The sequence below is a fragment of the Rosa chinensis genome, chromosome 6 (assembly GCF_002994745.2).
Source record: "Rosa chinensis cultivar Old Blush chromosome 6, RchiOBHm-V2, whole genome shotgun sequence".
Lineage (NCBI taxonomy): Eukaryota > Viridiplantae > Streptophyta > Magnoliopsida > Rosales > Rosaceae > Rosa > Rosa chinensis.
In genome coordinates this window covers 68,032,800-68,048,122 of record NC_037093.1, presented here as the reverse complement: position 1 = coordinate 68,048,122, position 15,323 = coordinate 68,032,800, and the positions used below count along the sequence as shown (strand labels likewise).

At 37.7% G+C, this 15,323-nt stretch overlaps 2 protein-coding genes across 3 annotated transcripts; one reads left to right on the top strand and one right to left on the bottom strand.

Moving 5' to 3' along the window:
- The first annotated feature begins 620 nt into the window (after window positions 1–620).
- LOC112169284 (glutamate receptor 2.9-like) lies at window positions 621–2,232 on the top strand. The gene is made up of 3 exons (XM_040508756.1): window positions 621–888; window positions 1,242–1,301; window positions 1,447–2,232. Exons 1-3 carry the CDS (start codon window positions 724–726, stop codon window positions 1,594–1,596), a joined length of 375 nt encoding a protein of 124 aa, XP_040364690.1. The 5' UTR covers window positions 621–723; the 3' UTR covers window positions 1,597–2,232.
- Window positions 2,233–8,199: 5,967 nt separating this feature from the next.
- Window positions 8,200–10,446, bottom strand: LOC112169286 (calcineurin B-like protein 10). Of its 2 annotated transcripts, XM_024306300.2 has the most exons (9): window positions 10,142–10,445; window positions 9,878–10,049; window positions 9,665–9,747; window positions 9,527–9,586; window positions 9,343–9,451; window positions 9,198–9,250; window positions 9,023–9,103; window positions 8,826–8,938; window positions 8,200–8,702 (listed from the first exon to the last, which is right to left on the bottom strand). In XM_024306300.2, the coding sequence occupies exons 1-9, from the start codon at window positions 10,154–10,156 to the stop codon at window positions 8,648–8,650; spliced, it is 741 nt and encodes a 246-aa protein (XP_024162068.1). In that variant the 5' UTR covers window positions 10,157–10,445; the 3' UTR covers window positions 8,200–8,647. The 2 variants fall into 2 exon arrangements, 1 of the variants encoding a protein (XP_024162068.1); XR_002924609.2 differs by lacking the exons at window positions 8,200–8,702; window positions 9,198–9,250 and having other exon boundaries at window positions 8,906–8,938; window positions 9,295–9,451; window positions 10,142–10,446.
- Window positions 10,447–15,323: the final 4,877 nt, after the last annotated feature.

Sequence of the window (15,323 nt, the reverse complement as noted above, 5' to 3'; positions counted from 1 at the left end):
GGAGCATGAGATGGCTTCTGCAATTTATGAGCGACAATCAAAGTTCTGAAACGCCAACAAAATAAAAATTTCCAAGCCCACAACCCTCCTGATTTGCTTGTCTTTGCACGAAGCTCCATCTGAAATGGGGAAGACTTCTCTGGATCTCCAAGAGAATGGGAGGAATCTTCCGCCTGTCTTTCGCTTTGATTTTGGACCGGCTATCAAAAACCGCATTCGAATCAATTCCCACGACTACTGTCCTACAGTGGATATCTTGATCTATCTTGCAAATACGCGTAATCAACTAATCATGACTTTATGCTTTTTTGGCAGTTTATGTATGTATTCAAGCTTTGATGTTGTTGTTGTCATCTCAACTTTTCAACATTATCGACATAGGAACTTACCTGCCATGAACATTTCTAAACAATTAATGCATATTAGACGTTGCATCGTGGCTCATTAATTAGTTTTTTAATTGAAGTAGAAAGTCATGATTCATGGCCAAGTCTCCTTCTTTCGAATAGCACGTTTATTGAATATTGAATTCAAAGGTCAAAGTGTGACAAACACATACTGTTAGGATGTTAAGAACTTGAGATGTTACTGATCTAGAGCTCCATTTCTGAGCGGAACTATATATGTAGGTCGCTTCATCAAACTTCTCCGTTTTCTGCTCTTTTTCCCGTTCTTCATGATTAAATTTCTTGGCCTTGGCACAAAACACGACTATTCCAGTAAATGTGGGAGTGCTTCTTGACTTGCATACTGGGTTTGGGAAATTGGGGCTCCGCTGCATCAACATGGCCCTCTCCGACTTCTATGCCTCTCATGCTTACTACCGTACTAGGCTGGTCCTACACAAAAGGGACTCCGCGAAAGATGTTGTTGTTGCAGCTGGTGCAGGTTCTTTCACCATCTCTTTTCTCTCTCTTTTCCTTTTTCTTTCTGAAAAATTCTCTCTCTTTTTCATGTTCTTTTAATTTTGTAGATCATGGTTTTCTTTTAGACTATCAGTCAATCGAGGTACCAAAATGTTGAATGGTATAAAATTGGGGTACCGTCTATGACATTTTCTCCCGTATAGGTTAACTGTACGTGTCATATCTTTTTACACAAATCTTCAAACCCGCTTTGAGTTTTGCTTTCCCACTTCTGTCCTTCTTGGTTTTACTCTTGACTGTCTGATTTGAAATGAGGCCAATAAATATGGAATTGTGGTTTATAGGCTTTTCATATATGTAACCTTTTAATTTCAGGATTTCACCTTTGAAACAGCTGGTACTTACAATGATTTGGTTTATCAAGTGTTTCTTGGGGTAAATTCTTATTCCCAGCTTTCCTCTTTTTGATTTGTTCCCTATATAAAATTATAAATATGTCTATGTTTTCTTTCTGATTTCACATTTTATTGTAGCAAAAGTATACAATCTATTCACTGTCACTGGCATTTTTACCTGACAGAACTATGATGCTGCAGTTGGTGATATTACCATTAGAGCAAATAGATCCTTGTATGTCGACTTCACATTGCCATACACAGAATCTGGGATATCAATGATAGTGCCTATCAAAGATAAAAATGACGCTAAAAACACATGGGTGTTCTTTTAGCCTTTGACTTGGGATCTTTGGGTAGCAATCGGTTGTTTTTTCGTATTGATTGGTTTTGTAGTCTAGGTTCTTGAACACCGGATAAATAAAGACTTCCGAGGGCCTCCACTTCATCAAATTGGCACAAGCTTTTGGTTCTCATTCTCAACCATGGTTTTTGCACAAAGTAAGTTCTATTATGTTAGACTATTCTGTAATGACTTTTCACCGTCTCTCATGAATCATAAAATGTTGAAAAGGAGTTTTATTTGCATATTCTATGGCTCAATACATTCCATTTCTTTCCAATTTTTGTAATAGGGGAGCAAGTACTGACCAACTTGGCTAAGTTTGTTGTGATAGTATGGTGCTTTGTTGTTCTTATACTAACTCAAAGTTATACTGCAAGTCTTAGTTCAATTTTAACAGTTCAACAGCTTCAACCCGTCATTACTGATGTAAACCTGCTATCGAAGAACGGGGACAATGTTGGCTATCAGGGAGGTTCTTTTATTTATAGGATTTTGAAGGAAAGAGGATTTCAAGAGGCAACCCTTTGGACATACGATTCTCCAGAAGAATTGGATGAACATTTTCAAAATGGGAATGGAAACTGATGTAGGACGAGATTTTAGCCAATTTCAATCAAAAATCTCGAAAAGAAAGAAGCGTCTTCACATTAAGAAGAATAATTTGAATATTGGAAATTGGTATTCAAATAGGCTTCTTAATGATGGAATTAATCATAAATTACTCTTTTGGATATATCGGGATTCTCGAGCAAATCTTGACTGAGATTCCAAACGTAATATTCTTTAGTATCTAGGATTTTATTTCCGATCTTTATTTAATCAGGTTTAATTAGGTTTCCTAGTTTTAGTCTACAATAAATTGTTCTTTATATTTTCTAGTTGTATTAGGTTTATACTATGTGCCCTATATAAGGCACCTGTTAGATTGTAATTTTCATTCAAGTTATCAATAAAAACCCAAATATTAGAGAAGTTTCTCTATCTTTCTTACGGCTGTGCCCGTAATTGCTAGTGGATTCTAGCTCATCTCATATGGCTTTCGACGCTTGACGGAGTCTCTTACTATCGTGTTCACGCTTCCCGCATCATTTGGTATCAGAGCGGGTATCGCCCGCTCCTTAGCAGACGACGGTCCAAGGGAGAAGTTCACTACCACCAACCTCAACGACGCTGGTCGTAGAGTATCTATCAAAGAAAGTTTCGTTGAAGAGGGACATGCCAAGGGATTCGCCCTAGGACAACCTCATCAATCCACAAAAAAAAAAAGAGAAAAAAAAGAAAAAAGAAGAAGAAACATGGAACATTGGATATTCACAACGCCGGATTACAACGACTTCCGAACTACATGTGTCATCAAAGACAAGGTATGCTCTGTAATAATTGACAGTGGTCTACGAGAGAACTTTGTAGCAAATAAAGTTGTGGATTATTTTCAGTTACCGACAGTGAAGCTGAGTGATCTATACTGGATTCCATTTGGAGAGGATGAATATGCACAAGTAACAGAGGTTTGTAAAGTTCCTGTCTCTATGGGAAAATTTTATAAAGAAGAGATTACTTGTCATGTGATTGACATGGACGACACTGATGTGCTTTTTGGAAGACCATGGCATGAAAGCGTCAAAGGTGGTTATTGCAGAGACAACACATATTTATTTAGGTGGGAGTCGCACAAAATTAAAATCAAGCCTAGAAGGAATAACGTCAAGAATGACCATCCTGAGGTGTGTGAAAAGGAACATGAAGAAGCAACTTTGAAGATTGAAGAGAAACTCATTAAGGATAAGGAAGTTGATTCATTCATCACATCGATATCCATGTCATGCATGTCTAATTTTGTTCAAGATCAACCCAAGGAGAAGTCATTGCCCATTCCTTTTCAAGTGGAGGAGTTCAAGTTTCAAGATGCTTATTCTAAACTTGTCTACGGTATTGGATTCATGGTGATACCTTTCAATTTCGAGAATATTGAAGTTGATGGCTTATCATGTTTTATTCCTACTAATGATAGAGCTGCATACAATAGGAACTCGAGGTCGAGTTCTTTTCAAGTGGAGGAGACTGATGTAGGACTAGATTTTAGCCAATTTCAATCAAAAATCTCGAAAAGAAAGAAGCGTCTTCACATTAAGAAGAATAATTTGAATATTGGAAATTGGTATTCAAATAGGCTTCTTAATGATGGAATTAATCATAAATTACTCTTTTGGATATATCGGGATTCTCGAGCAAAATCTTGACTGAGATTCCAAACGTAATATTCTTTAGTATCTAGGATTTTATTTCCGATCTTTATTTAATCAGGTTTAATTAGGTTTCCTAGTTTTAGTCTACAATAAATTGTTCTTTATATTTTCTAGTTGTATTAGGTTTATACTATGTGCCCTATATAAGGCACCTGTTAGATTGTAATTTTCATTCAAGTTATTAATAAAAACCCAAATATTAGAGAAGTTTCTCTATCTTTCTTACGGCTGTGCCCGTAATTGCTGGTGGATTCTAGCTCATCTCATATGGCTTTCGACGCTTGACGGAGTCTCTTACTATCGTGTTCACGCTTCCCGCATCAGAAACCATGGTATTTCAGCTGCTTTTGTCGAAACCCAGTACAAGAAACTTTTTCTTGCGACTTATTGTTCAAAATATGCCGTAGTTGAGCCAACATTTAAATCTCATGGTTTTGCCTTTGTAAGTTGTCGCTGTTTCTCTTTTTCTTGACTCTGGTTTTCTCTCGCATACATGTTTTCTCATGTGGGATTTTTCTTTGGGGGTGATTACTTGCAGGTCTTCCGAAAAGGCTCGTTTAATCTCACGCGTGATGTTTCAAGTGCAAATGTGCAATCACTAGGGTAAAAGAGGGAGGTGAGATGGATAAAATCGAGGACAAGTGGTTCAAGAACTAAGCAACTTGTTCGGACTCCAGCACCACAAGTTCTTCCAACAGTCTTACTGTTAGCCTTGATAGCTTTGGGGGCCTCTTCATTGTTGCTGAGGTTGCTTTATCATTAGCTCTCCTCATATGTGCAGCCATGTTCTTCCATGAACACAGGCACACTTTGATGAGCTTTGATCCAGAAGCCACTTTTTGGAGTAGAATTTGGGTCACATTGAGATTGTATGACCAAAGGGACCCCAATTGGGATACTTACAACGGGAGACAGCTGCAAGATTCAGTTCATGGTATAATAGGTGCTGTTGAACCCTCACCAAACACCAACTCTCCCCCAGGGCCATCAAGCGCCAACACTCAATCACGCATTGTTATTGAAGAGCTGGGAACTCCTCCTGCCGACACTGAGCTTGGTGACTTGAATGAGTTGAATCCCAATGGTCAAGCAACCCAAGAGATTGAAAATGCACTTGAGTCAACTTCCCAAAGGGAAGAGAGGTCAATAATTCATTAGATTGCCTAAGAAGGCTATTGCTCTAGTTATCAATTATTTGGCTTCAGTTTTCAGTCTTCCACTTCTTTGTGAAATGAAACTTGGTAGTGATGTCCCTACTCCCTAGAGAGTATGGGAGTAATTTTCTAATTGATCCGTGATCTTTAACAATGTTTGAAATCATGAACAGTTAAGGGTGCAAAGGTTCAGTAATGATGAGACTGTTGTGTTGCAGTTTCTTCTAGAATAATGGATATATATATCAGTCAATCTACATACTTCAAATAAGGAGTCATGAAGGGTAGGATGTTGCAGGTTTTTTTATTTTTAGTACTGAGAGTCGTGTTGCTGGATTTTAGATCTGAGAGTCCCTCTTTTCTGTTTTTGGAGGGAATATTGTTGGGTACCGTGTACGTGGCGTGATTCGGAGGTGATAGCACCAAAAGCTAGATGCTCCCTATGGTCGAGATAATAAACGACAACCAAAGTATAAACGACACCAAAAGAAAAATTAAAATTGTTGTAGACCATTAGATTCACTATAGCCACGTGTCAAAATCCAATGGAAAGCTTAGGCAGGTTAGGAGGGAAATAGCTTATCAGAGGATCATCTCCCCTGATATCACTCGATACTGCATAGAAGTCTTTATGCTGTAATAAAATTATTATCATTCCCTGTTCCTTATGAGTTTCATCCCTTTGCAGAGCCTAATGGTGAGGACGTCGGTAGTTACATTGATTTACTTGATAAAGTGTTTCTTGGGGTAAAACTCTTATTATTCTAAGTAGGGCTGTCAATTCCGACACGACCAGATAACACAACTCAAAACCCGCATGAAATAAAGTGGGTTGAACCCGCACGATTAAAAAGCGGGTCGGCCGTGGGTCAACCCGCCATGACCCATTTAATAAATGGGTAGGCCACAGGTCAACCCGCCAACACGAAGTGAACCCATATAACCCAATAATGTTGTACTTCTTCTTGAAATTTTGGACGTTTGGAGTATTTGATCATAGAATTAAACAATTTGAAATATTTTGCTTTATAATTATTGGATTTAATTATTTATGAATTGTTGTACTTCTTCTTGAAATTTTGGACGTTTGGAGTATTTGATTATAGAATTAAACAATTTGAAATATTTTGCTTTATAATTATTGGATTAATTATTTATGAATTATATATAATTATTTATATTCTTCGTCTTGTGGAGTTTTTAGCGAATTTAATCAATTTATGTTTTTTTTAAGTTAAACGGGTCGTATTGTTAACGTTTAAATAAATCATTTTGTCTAACACTACACGACCTATTTATTAAATGGGTTAAGCGGGTGGGAAACGGGTAACCCTTTTAATAAATAGGTTGGGTTTGGATTTAAATTTTTGACACGATTATTAAATGAGTTGGGTTTGGGTTTGTCTCTTGCGACACGACAAATACCTTGACCCGACATGCTTTCAGGGGCCTCCACGTCACCAAATGGGCACAAGCTTGTGGTACTCCTTCTCAACGATGGTTTTTGCACACCGTAAGTTCAATTATTTCAAGTTGTTCTGCAATTGCATTGGTGCTTAATTCTTTCTAGAAACAATTAATACTCGTTTTCTTCTGTTGTTAACAAATGATATACCCTCTATCTTAGTGCAGCTGACCACTTCCAGTGATAAACTGATAATACCAAAACCTTTAATTTTCTCAAAGATACCATAACAGCAACATTTTTTATTTTTTTGGTATGTTTAATCAAAGATAAAGGAGGGAAAAATTATAGGTATATAGATGATAAAGCTCAGGGAGAGATGAGAAATTATTTGGAGTATATAAACTAAAGAACTGTTGTTTTTTGGAAACTATTCTTTCTTTTTTGTGTATTGTCACTCATTTCTTCATCACCTCTTTTCTACTGATCATCCTCCCTCCTCTGATCCAAAATGTTAGAATAAGCTTTATTTACATTTTCTATGTCTGTATGACTCATATCCCACTTTTAATTTTAACAGGGGAGCCAGTAGTGAGTAACTTGGCTAGGTTTGTCGTGATCACATGGTGCTTTGTAGTTCTCATACTGACTGAAAGTTACACTGCCAGTTTCAGCTCCATTTTGACAGTTCAACAGCTCCAAAAGAACATTTCCGATGTAAACCAGCTCCTGAAGAATGGGGACACTGTTGGCTACCAAACAGCTTCTTTTGTTTATGGGATTTTGAGGCAACTAGGATTTCAGGATGAAAAACTTAAAGACCTATAATTCCCCAGAAGAATTGAATGAACTCTTTCAAAATGGGAGTGAAAATAATGGTATTACTGCTGCTTTTGATGAAACCCCCTACATGAAACTGTTTCTTGCAATTTATTGCTCAAAGTATACCATAGCTGAGCCAACATTTAAAGCTGATGGCTTTGCCTTTGTAAGTTCACTTGCTGTTTTATCTGTTTTCTTCGCCTCTGCTTTCCTCGAGTACATGTTTTCTCATTTCGGAAGTGACTTGCAGGCCTTCCAAAAAGGTTCACTCCTCACACGTCATGTTTCAAGGGAAATCGAGAGAACTGACATGACGAAAATTGAGGGAAAATGGTTTACAAGTTGTTCAAACTCCACCTCAGGGGACTCTTCCAGCAATCTTACTCCAACGGTTGATAGCTTTTGGGGGCTCTTTATCATTGCTGGGGTTGCTTCATCATTAGCTCTCCTCATATTTGCAGCCATGTTCTTTTATGAGCACAGGCGCACCTTGCTGAACCTTGATCCAGAAACCACATTTTGGGGAAGAATTCGTGCGATATTGAGGATATATGATCGAAGAGACCCCACTTCGCACACTTATAACAGGAGAGGACTGCAAGATCGTGTTCATGGTCTAAGTGCAGTTGAATCCTTACCGGACACTAATTCTTCCGCGAGGGCATCAAGTACGAACCGCATTGACTCACACATTGATCTTGAACAGCATGTCCGGACTGAGCATGCTGACTTGAATCCCAACACTCAAGCAACCCAAGAGATTGAAGATGCAATTGACTTGACCTCCTCCAGTGAACAGAGGCCAGTGCCTCATTAGATTGCCCAAGAAAACTATAGCAATAGTTATGAGTGGGTTGCTAGATTTACGACTAGTGTTTCTCAATAAATCACTGCGAGTCTATGGCATATACCATTATATGTTTGCTGTGTAACCATCAAATTAGTTATAACATTACACTTGATAGTCAATACCAACAAATCAATAATCGTATATAAATACCACATACTATGATCAACCTTATATATATGTTAGTCGTTGTTGCCTGGTAAGACCATATACCCCCGACTTCATTAATTTAATGCATCTATCAACAAGAAGCACTACAAAATCTAAAATATCGCACCTACATCAAATTCACTACAAAAATAACTACTGTTTCACTGTACAACAAATGCTTTGAATTGATAGAGAGGAACCGAAACAATCTTGTGATACAGCAGCAGCATCGTAGCCTTCCCTAAACTCAGGTACGGTGTTTCCTGTTTCCAGAAATGCTGCATTGTATCTGCCAATAAGTCATTTCAAAAGGACAACTGGTTGATTCTGCCGGTCCAAAGTAGCTGCACAAGACGCTGAAGATTTGGAATTAATGCTCTTTCAATGATCCTCCGAGGGAAAAGGGCTTCAAATTTTCAGTCTTCGACTTCGGTGTTGAAAATGAAACTTGGAAACATTGTGGTGATGTCCCTAGAGAATGCAATTGACAAAGGTGGTCAGTAAAATTCACCGATGTTTGAAATCATGAACAGTTAACTGGAATGCTGCAGGTTGCAGAATAATGGAAATATAAAGACAAGTCGAGAAACGTACTTCAAATAAGGAAGAGTCATGTTTTTCAGAAGGGCTGGATGTCGAAGCACAAAAGCCTTCCATTCTTGTTTATTGATTCTCCCATCCTTGTCGGCATCAGCGTCATCAAATGTCTGCAAGACAAATAAAAGATGCCGTGAGTACTATACTCTCCACAAGCTACCCAGCTCAAACCTGAGCAGAAGCTTCGTGCTTACCTTATCAATGATAGACTCCAGAAGATCATCTGACAGTATCGTGTCAGACTCCATCAGTATAGCAATCACCATTTGCTTAACCTGAAACAAAAAAACAGAACTGACTTGATCTTAAGTACCTAACGAAACACACTGCCTAGGAGGAGGCTTGGACATGGATAAAGGGAGCACTCACTTCTTCACGCTCAATGAATCCAGTATGTCTCAGATCATACAGCCTAAATGCAACTGCAAGAAATGAAAGAGGAATATACATGAGACAGACATATCACCTTGCATTCGCACAAATCAATTTGCTGCCGCTTGTAGCAGTCACTTACAATCAATCTTCTCCTGTATAGGAGCATAGGGATGAAACACATTGAGCGCGTGAATGAACTCATCGAATTCAATGACACCATTTTTCTTCTCGTCAAACAGATCAAAAACCTACACAATACAACACAAAATGTGTCACAGAGGTCCAAATAACCAGTAATGACTTAAAAAACTTGTCATACTTACCCGGTCAAGGAAAAGATTTTCGCCATGGCGAGTTTGGAACAGTGCTAATTGAAGCTCTTCCTGCAACACAATCACACTCCATTACAACAATTCCACAACAGCTCTCACAATTACTCAAAATCCGATCATCATTCTCACCTTGTGAATCAACCCGTCATCGATGATCGAGCTACTCAACTTCTTAAACAGCTCATACAACGCCTCCAGCTCATTAACACTAACTGCATCACATCCAAAAAAAAAAAAAAACACGGATTCTCATTTTTCTTTTTTTTCAATAACCAAAAAAAAAAAAAAAAAAAACAGAGGCGAATAGCCGAATATATTCCAAAATCGAATGTGCTTACATACATCGAGTTTCCCGGGCGAGCTGAGTCACGTCTCCGAAAGCGTGAGCACGTTTGACAGGGCGAGGCCGGTAAGTGAAGCAATCGGTGACGGCCAAAACCAACACCTCTATGATCGCTACAAACGGTATAAACGCCGCGCACAGCTTCTCGCCCAATGATAGAGAGCTCGTTCTCTTCAATTTTTTTTGTTTTTCAATCAGCAAAAAAAAAAAAACATAAACAAACGGAATTACATTTGCCAAAAATTCGGGGATTAATATATTACCGAGTAATTGTCCATGGTTGAATGCAGGGGCGACGAGGAGGACTCATCAGAGAGTTAGATTTTGTGGTTTTCGATGAAATGCTTCTTCTTCTTCTTCTCCAATGTTCCTGACGTTTCTTTCTCTCTGTGGTGGGTGGCTTGGATTACACATCTACGATCTGGTCGGCTCAGAAAATAATAATAATAATGGAAAGATTTAACATCGGACGAGAATAAGACGGAAGGGGAAACTATATTTCTATTTCCATGTTTTTAGGTACATGACGCCCGAGCCCTGAAGCGTTTTCTCTTTAATCTGAATCGGCTGTGACCGGAGCAGTGAACATGCTGTGCGTGATTGGTTTGTTCTTTACCGGCATGTGACTCTAACTTTTCAAACGTGCCTGGCTGGACAACTTGCGTGTGCGGTGTGCTGATCCAACAATCCAACAATATGTCAACCTTCAGCCAAAAAAAGAAAAGTAAAAAAAAAAAAATTATATATATATATATACACACACATATATAAATCAACTGAAATAATACAAAAATAGTTATTGCACAGAGTCATATAGAGATGATAACGAATGGAGGCTATCCCAAGAACGCAGGCAATAAGTAATTGTATTTTAGAGTCCCCTTCCGCCCAAACTTTTGAAGAATTATAGAATTGACATGAATTAAGAGCATCTCTGAGTTGAATATTGATATCATCATGTTTTACACGTCAGAAAATTATTTACTTTTTGTAATAAAAAGCTAAGGTGTTTGAATCGAAATATTAAGATATTGATTTGTTTTGGTTGGGTAGACAGTAGACTCCACCTTTTGTCCTCTAATCCTCTTTTGTATTCTCTACGTATATTTGTTCTCTTACTTATCATTTTGGGGCTAATTCACTAATCTTCTACTTTTGTATAAGGAACAATAATCTCATCGTGCGTACTGCGTAGTGACATACTCTGGAGCTCGTGTTATACGTTGTAGCTCAGTTACTGCCTAAAATTATCCTTAAATTTTCGTGTTAATTTGGTCCTAATAAAAATCAACAACTGAAATCATTACTTTATGTCAAAATCTCATGAATGCTTACTTCATTTCAAAACCTCATGAGTACGTGCTTCCATTATTGACAAATACATCAAGAGAAGTCCATTGCAAGGGATAGGATTGAGTAGATATTTCTTAAATCTTGTCACACGTCTTTTATCGAGTCGATTTCTCTCATATATGCAATAATTAATGGTTTGTTTTTACTGTTGATTACATTCTCAATCTTGCTCGATGATTACTGGATTCCGGGTCTTATATCCAAGACAAAGACCCGGGAAAAATGACCAACCAATTCATTCATCGGGAAATTTTGATACCCGATTAAGATATATTTCCATTATCTAAGCAAGGACTAGGGATGGCAATGGGGCGGGTTGGGGATGGGGATCACAATACCATCCCCATCCCCGGGGTCATTTTCTACCCCCATCCCCGCCCCAATCCCCAATAAAAATATATTGGGGATTCCCCGTCCCCATCCCCATTGGGGACTAAGCCTCCAAACCCACCCCAAATCCCCAATAAGAATTTAATAAATAAGATAATTTTTTCTCATATTTCCTTTTTTAAAATCAAAATCTACAACAAATAAATTAAAAATATGATTAAATTCATAAATCATAATTCAGTAAGTGCAAAAGTCAAAACACCATTAAAGTAAAACTGTAGCTATTAAAGTAAAGTAGTAAATATATATATTTGTGATTTATATTATAAAAAATAAATTAAAATATATACAAGTTAAATATATGTATATATTATTGGGGCGGGTTTGGGGATGGGGATCACAATACCATCCCCGCCCCATCCCTAATCTTAGATAGCGGGGATTGGGGATCCCCATCCCCATTCCCCATTTGTCTCCGAATTCTCCCCCCATTAGGGGCGGGTATCCAATGGAGCTCCGCCCCGCTGGGGATTTTTGCCATCCCTAGCAAGGACAGCAAGAAAAACAAGTACTAGCCTCCTTTAGATGATATTCACTTGTTTAACCGTAATTGACGTTTAAGCATAGGGAAAATTCTGATATGCAGCCCTGCATACTATGCAGATGGAATGCGTGGTGTTGTGTTTAGGGGTTTAAGGTCTCATCACGTGCAGTGCACGTGCCTATCTAAACTCTATCTAAGCAGTCTGCATACTATGCAGATCTGCACGGCAGCTGAATCACAAACATAGAAAAACAACGTGAAACTCACGAGTTTTTACCAAGTCATCCAAGCACGTCATTTTCTTAGACAGCATATAAGCAAGCAAGCAATTACTTGCATATAATATGGTCTTATAAAAAACTCACTACTGGACATCAATCTTTGTGGAACGCGCCCCACGTGCTAACCTTAAATCTAACTTTGTCCGTTTTCTCGTCTGTTCTCGTCCGACTGCGCGGCGGCAATGGCGCAGGTCTCTGGCCTCGCCGGCGTGTGTCGAGTGCGGCCGGACGGGAGGCTGGTGCAACTGAATGTTGCGGTGGTAGGGTTCGGGCTCGTTCCGGATTGTGGGTTCGTGGTCGGATCTGATCTGATCTTGTCACGAATCTGTTGGACAGTGGTGGTGGAGTGAATACGGGTTGTGCAGCAGAGGGTAGCAGGGGGTATCTCGTCCATTTTGACCTCTCGAGGTTGGAGGTTTTGGTGGTGGGAGTTGTTCTCTACTGGTGCTCTGTCGGCGAAGGGGTTTTGACTGTGGGCGAGATTTGGAGGTGGCAGCCGCGTGGCGGTTTGGGAGATGCAAGAGTGGTGGCTGGATGGCACCTCATTTGGGATTCAATTTGTGTGATGTTACTCACATACCATTTTTCTTTATTTACACACCATTTTTCCTCTATTCATACACCACCTCTATTTTTCTATCACATTAATTCAAATATTTTTTTTTAATTACCCTAACTACCCTCCCTTATAATTATGTTTTCTTTTTCTTTTTCTATTTAGCAAGTTAATCATCCCCAAATCCTAAACGCGGAAAAACACAGAAGACTTCAAAACTCTTTTTGATTTCCTCTTTTCTTTTCCGTCAAAACTTAAACTTTAGACTCATATTTGGAGAAAATTTTACATCTGATTTGCAATGGAGACATGGACGAAAAATATGAGTTCAGTAATCATTTGAGCCCCTTCGAATCCATCATTCTTGGTAAGATTCTAACTGAAATTATTTGGTGTATTTAAATCCATTGAGCAACTATAGAACTTTACAACAGCCTAATAATGATGGCCTTATGATTATAGAAATGATTTGTTCTACTATATTGTGCTAGTAGAACATAATATTGTCCCCACACGAAGATTGCAACTCATTGCATTCAATATTATGTAGCGCATTCTAAATTTTGTGTACATCGATTATCAGCTGCAATGTGGAAGCTTGTGGCTGAAGTAAATAAAACGCTGATTTCATATTTATTTTTAAATTTGAGGATGATGCACCTGGATTAAGAATCGTAAACAAACAAGCATTGAGTTGTTTGCAAAGTATGAGGATAAAATTTGCAATGTGGATTCAATTGGATGGACGTAATTACATGGGAAGCATGTTTTTTGTTTGATAATACAAGTCATTTCACTTAATAAACGTATTATTTTTCTTTCATTTACCTATAATTATAAAAACTGATTTATTGTATATTGATGTTTGATTTATGATTGACTTACCAAAATAAAACGAAAGAAAAAAGAAAAAGAAACAAAATAAAAATCAATAAATTTTATCAAACTGAACCAAATTGACCAATTAGTTAGGACAACCCAAGCAAACCAACACTAGCAATATGATTATCAGATAGTTCTTAAAATAAACCAACAAAACCAAATTTAACCATTAGTTTTTTTAACAAATTATCAAAGCATAATAATAATATTATTAAGAGAACACTCCACAAACATGAAACTATGGGTATACATATAGGCAAGAAAAGAAAGAGATATTATTAAGAGGAGGAGGAGGAGAACCACAACAACAACAACAACAACAACAACAATTATTCTATATATAAAGGGAGAATAACACTGTTTTACTGTTCATAAGAAGTGTTGGAAAAGCCCTTTTTGTCCTCACTGTTCCACTATATATCAAGCTGTTGGAAAAGTCGTTTCTGTCCTTGCTCTAATCAGTGATAGGCATAACCGTGGGGTTTGGAACTCCGCCGCACGCATCAGGATAGAAAAAAAAAAAGCGACAAAGAGGGGAAGATCTAGAAGGAGAGTTGGAAATTGAGTGGCTTACATCAAGATCAGACAAAGCGAAAGAAGAGAGAAGAAAGGAAAGAGGGATAGAAGAGAGGAAAGGAGAAGATCTCGGCGAGAATAGACCGGTTGCAAGGTATTGGATTTGTGTTTTGAATCGTTCTGTGTGTTTTGTTAATGTCTCGATCTTCTTTTATGTTTTGATTTCAATGATTTCATCCCTTTGTTTGGGTTTTTGGTTTCTTGCCTTTGTTTTTGTTCTGAGTTTTCAACCTTGAAATTGATTGTAGGTTCTGTAGAAATCTTATAGTAAGGAGCTTCTTCTCATCTTTCTTTTTCTTCGTTTAAATTTGTGTAATCTGTTGTGTTCATTAATTTATCAAGACCGACATGATAGTTATTCATCTTCTGTTGATATAACTAAAGTGATTTCCTTTAATTGGTCTGGGTTTGTCTTCCACCATATCCAATTCGTGTTTTTTGTGGATTTGGTGTTGATTTTGTTTTCTGTTTCTGTTGGCTTTGAACTGATTGGGGTTTTGATTTTTTAGGGGTTTTGTTTGTGTTAGAGTCTGATATCTCGGTGATCGATTGGATTGATTTGAGGTGAGTTGTTTGCTGATTTGAGTTTTATTTTTGGTCAGTTTTTCAGGTAAAATTATAGTCTTTGGCCATTTCAAAACTTTCATTGATTCTGGAGTTCAGAGTATTCCAATATTGCTTCAATCTGTTGTAGTTTCTAAAAGAAGTTAAAAGTTAAATTGTAATCTATATATAAAAAGATGGTCAAAACAATGCCCATTTTAAGTTTTGCGTTTGCAGCCATACTAACTACTCACTTATTAGTTAGTGAGCACTTGATTTAAGATACCTCGTAATAATAATAAGAGAACACTCCACCTTATTAAATCTTTCCTAAGTAAACCACTTGGAAAAAATAATTAACACAGATTTGAATGAATTAA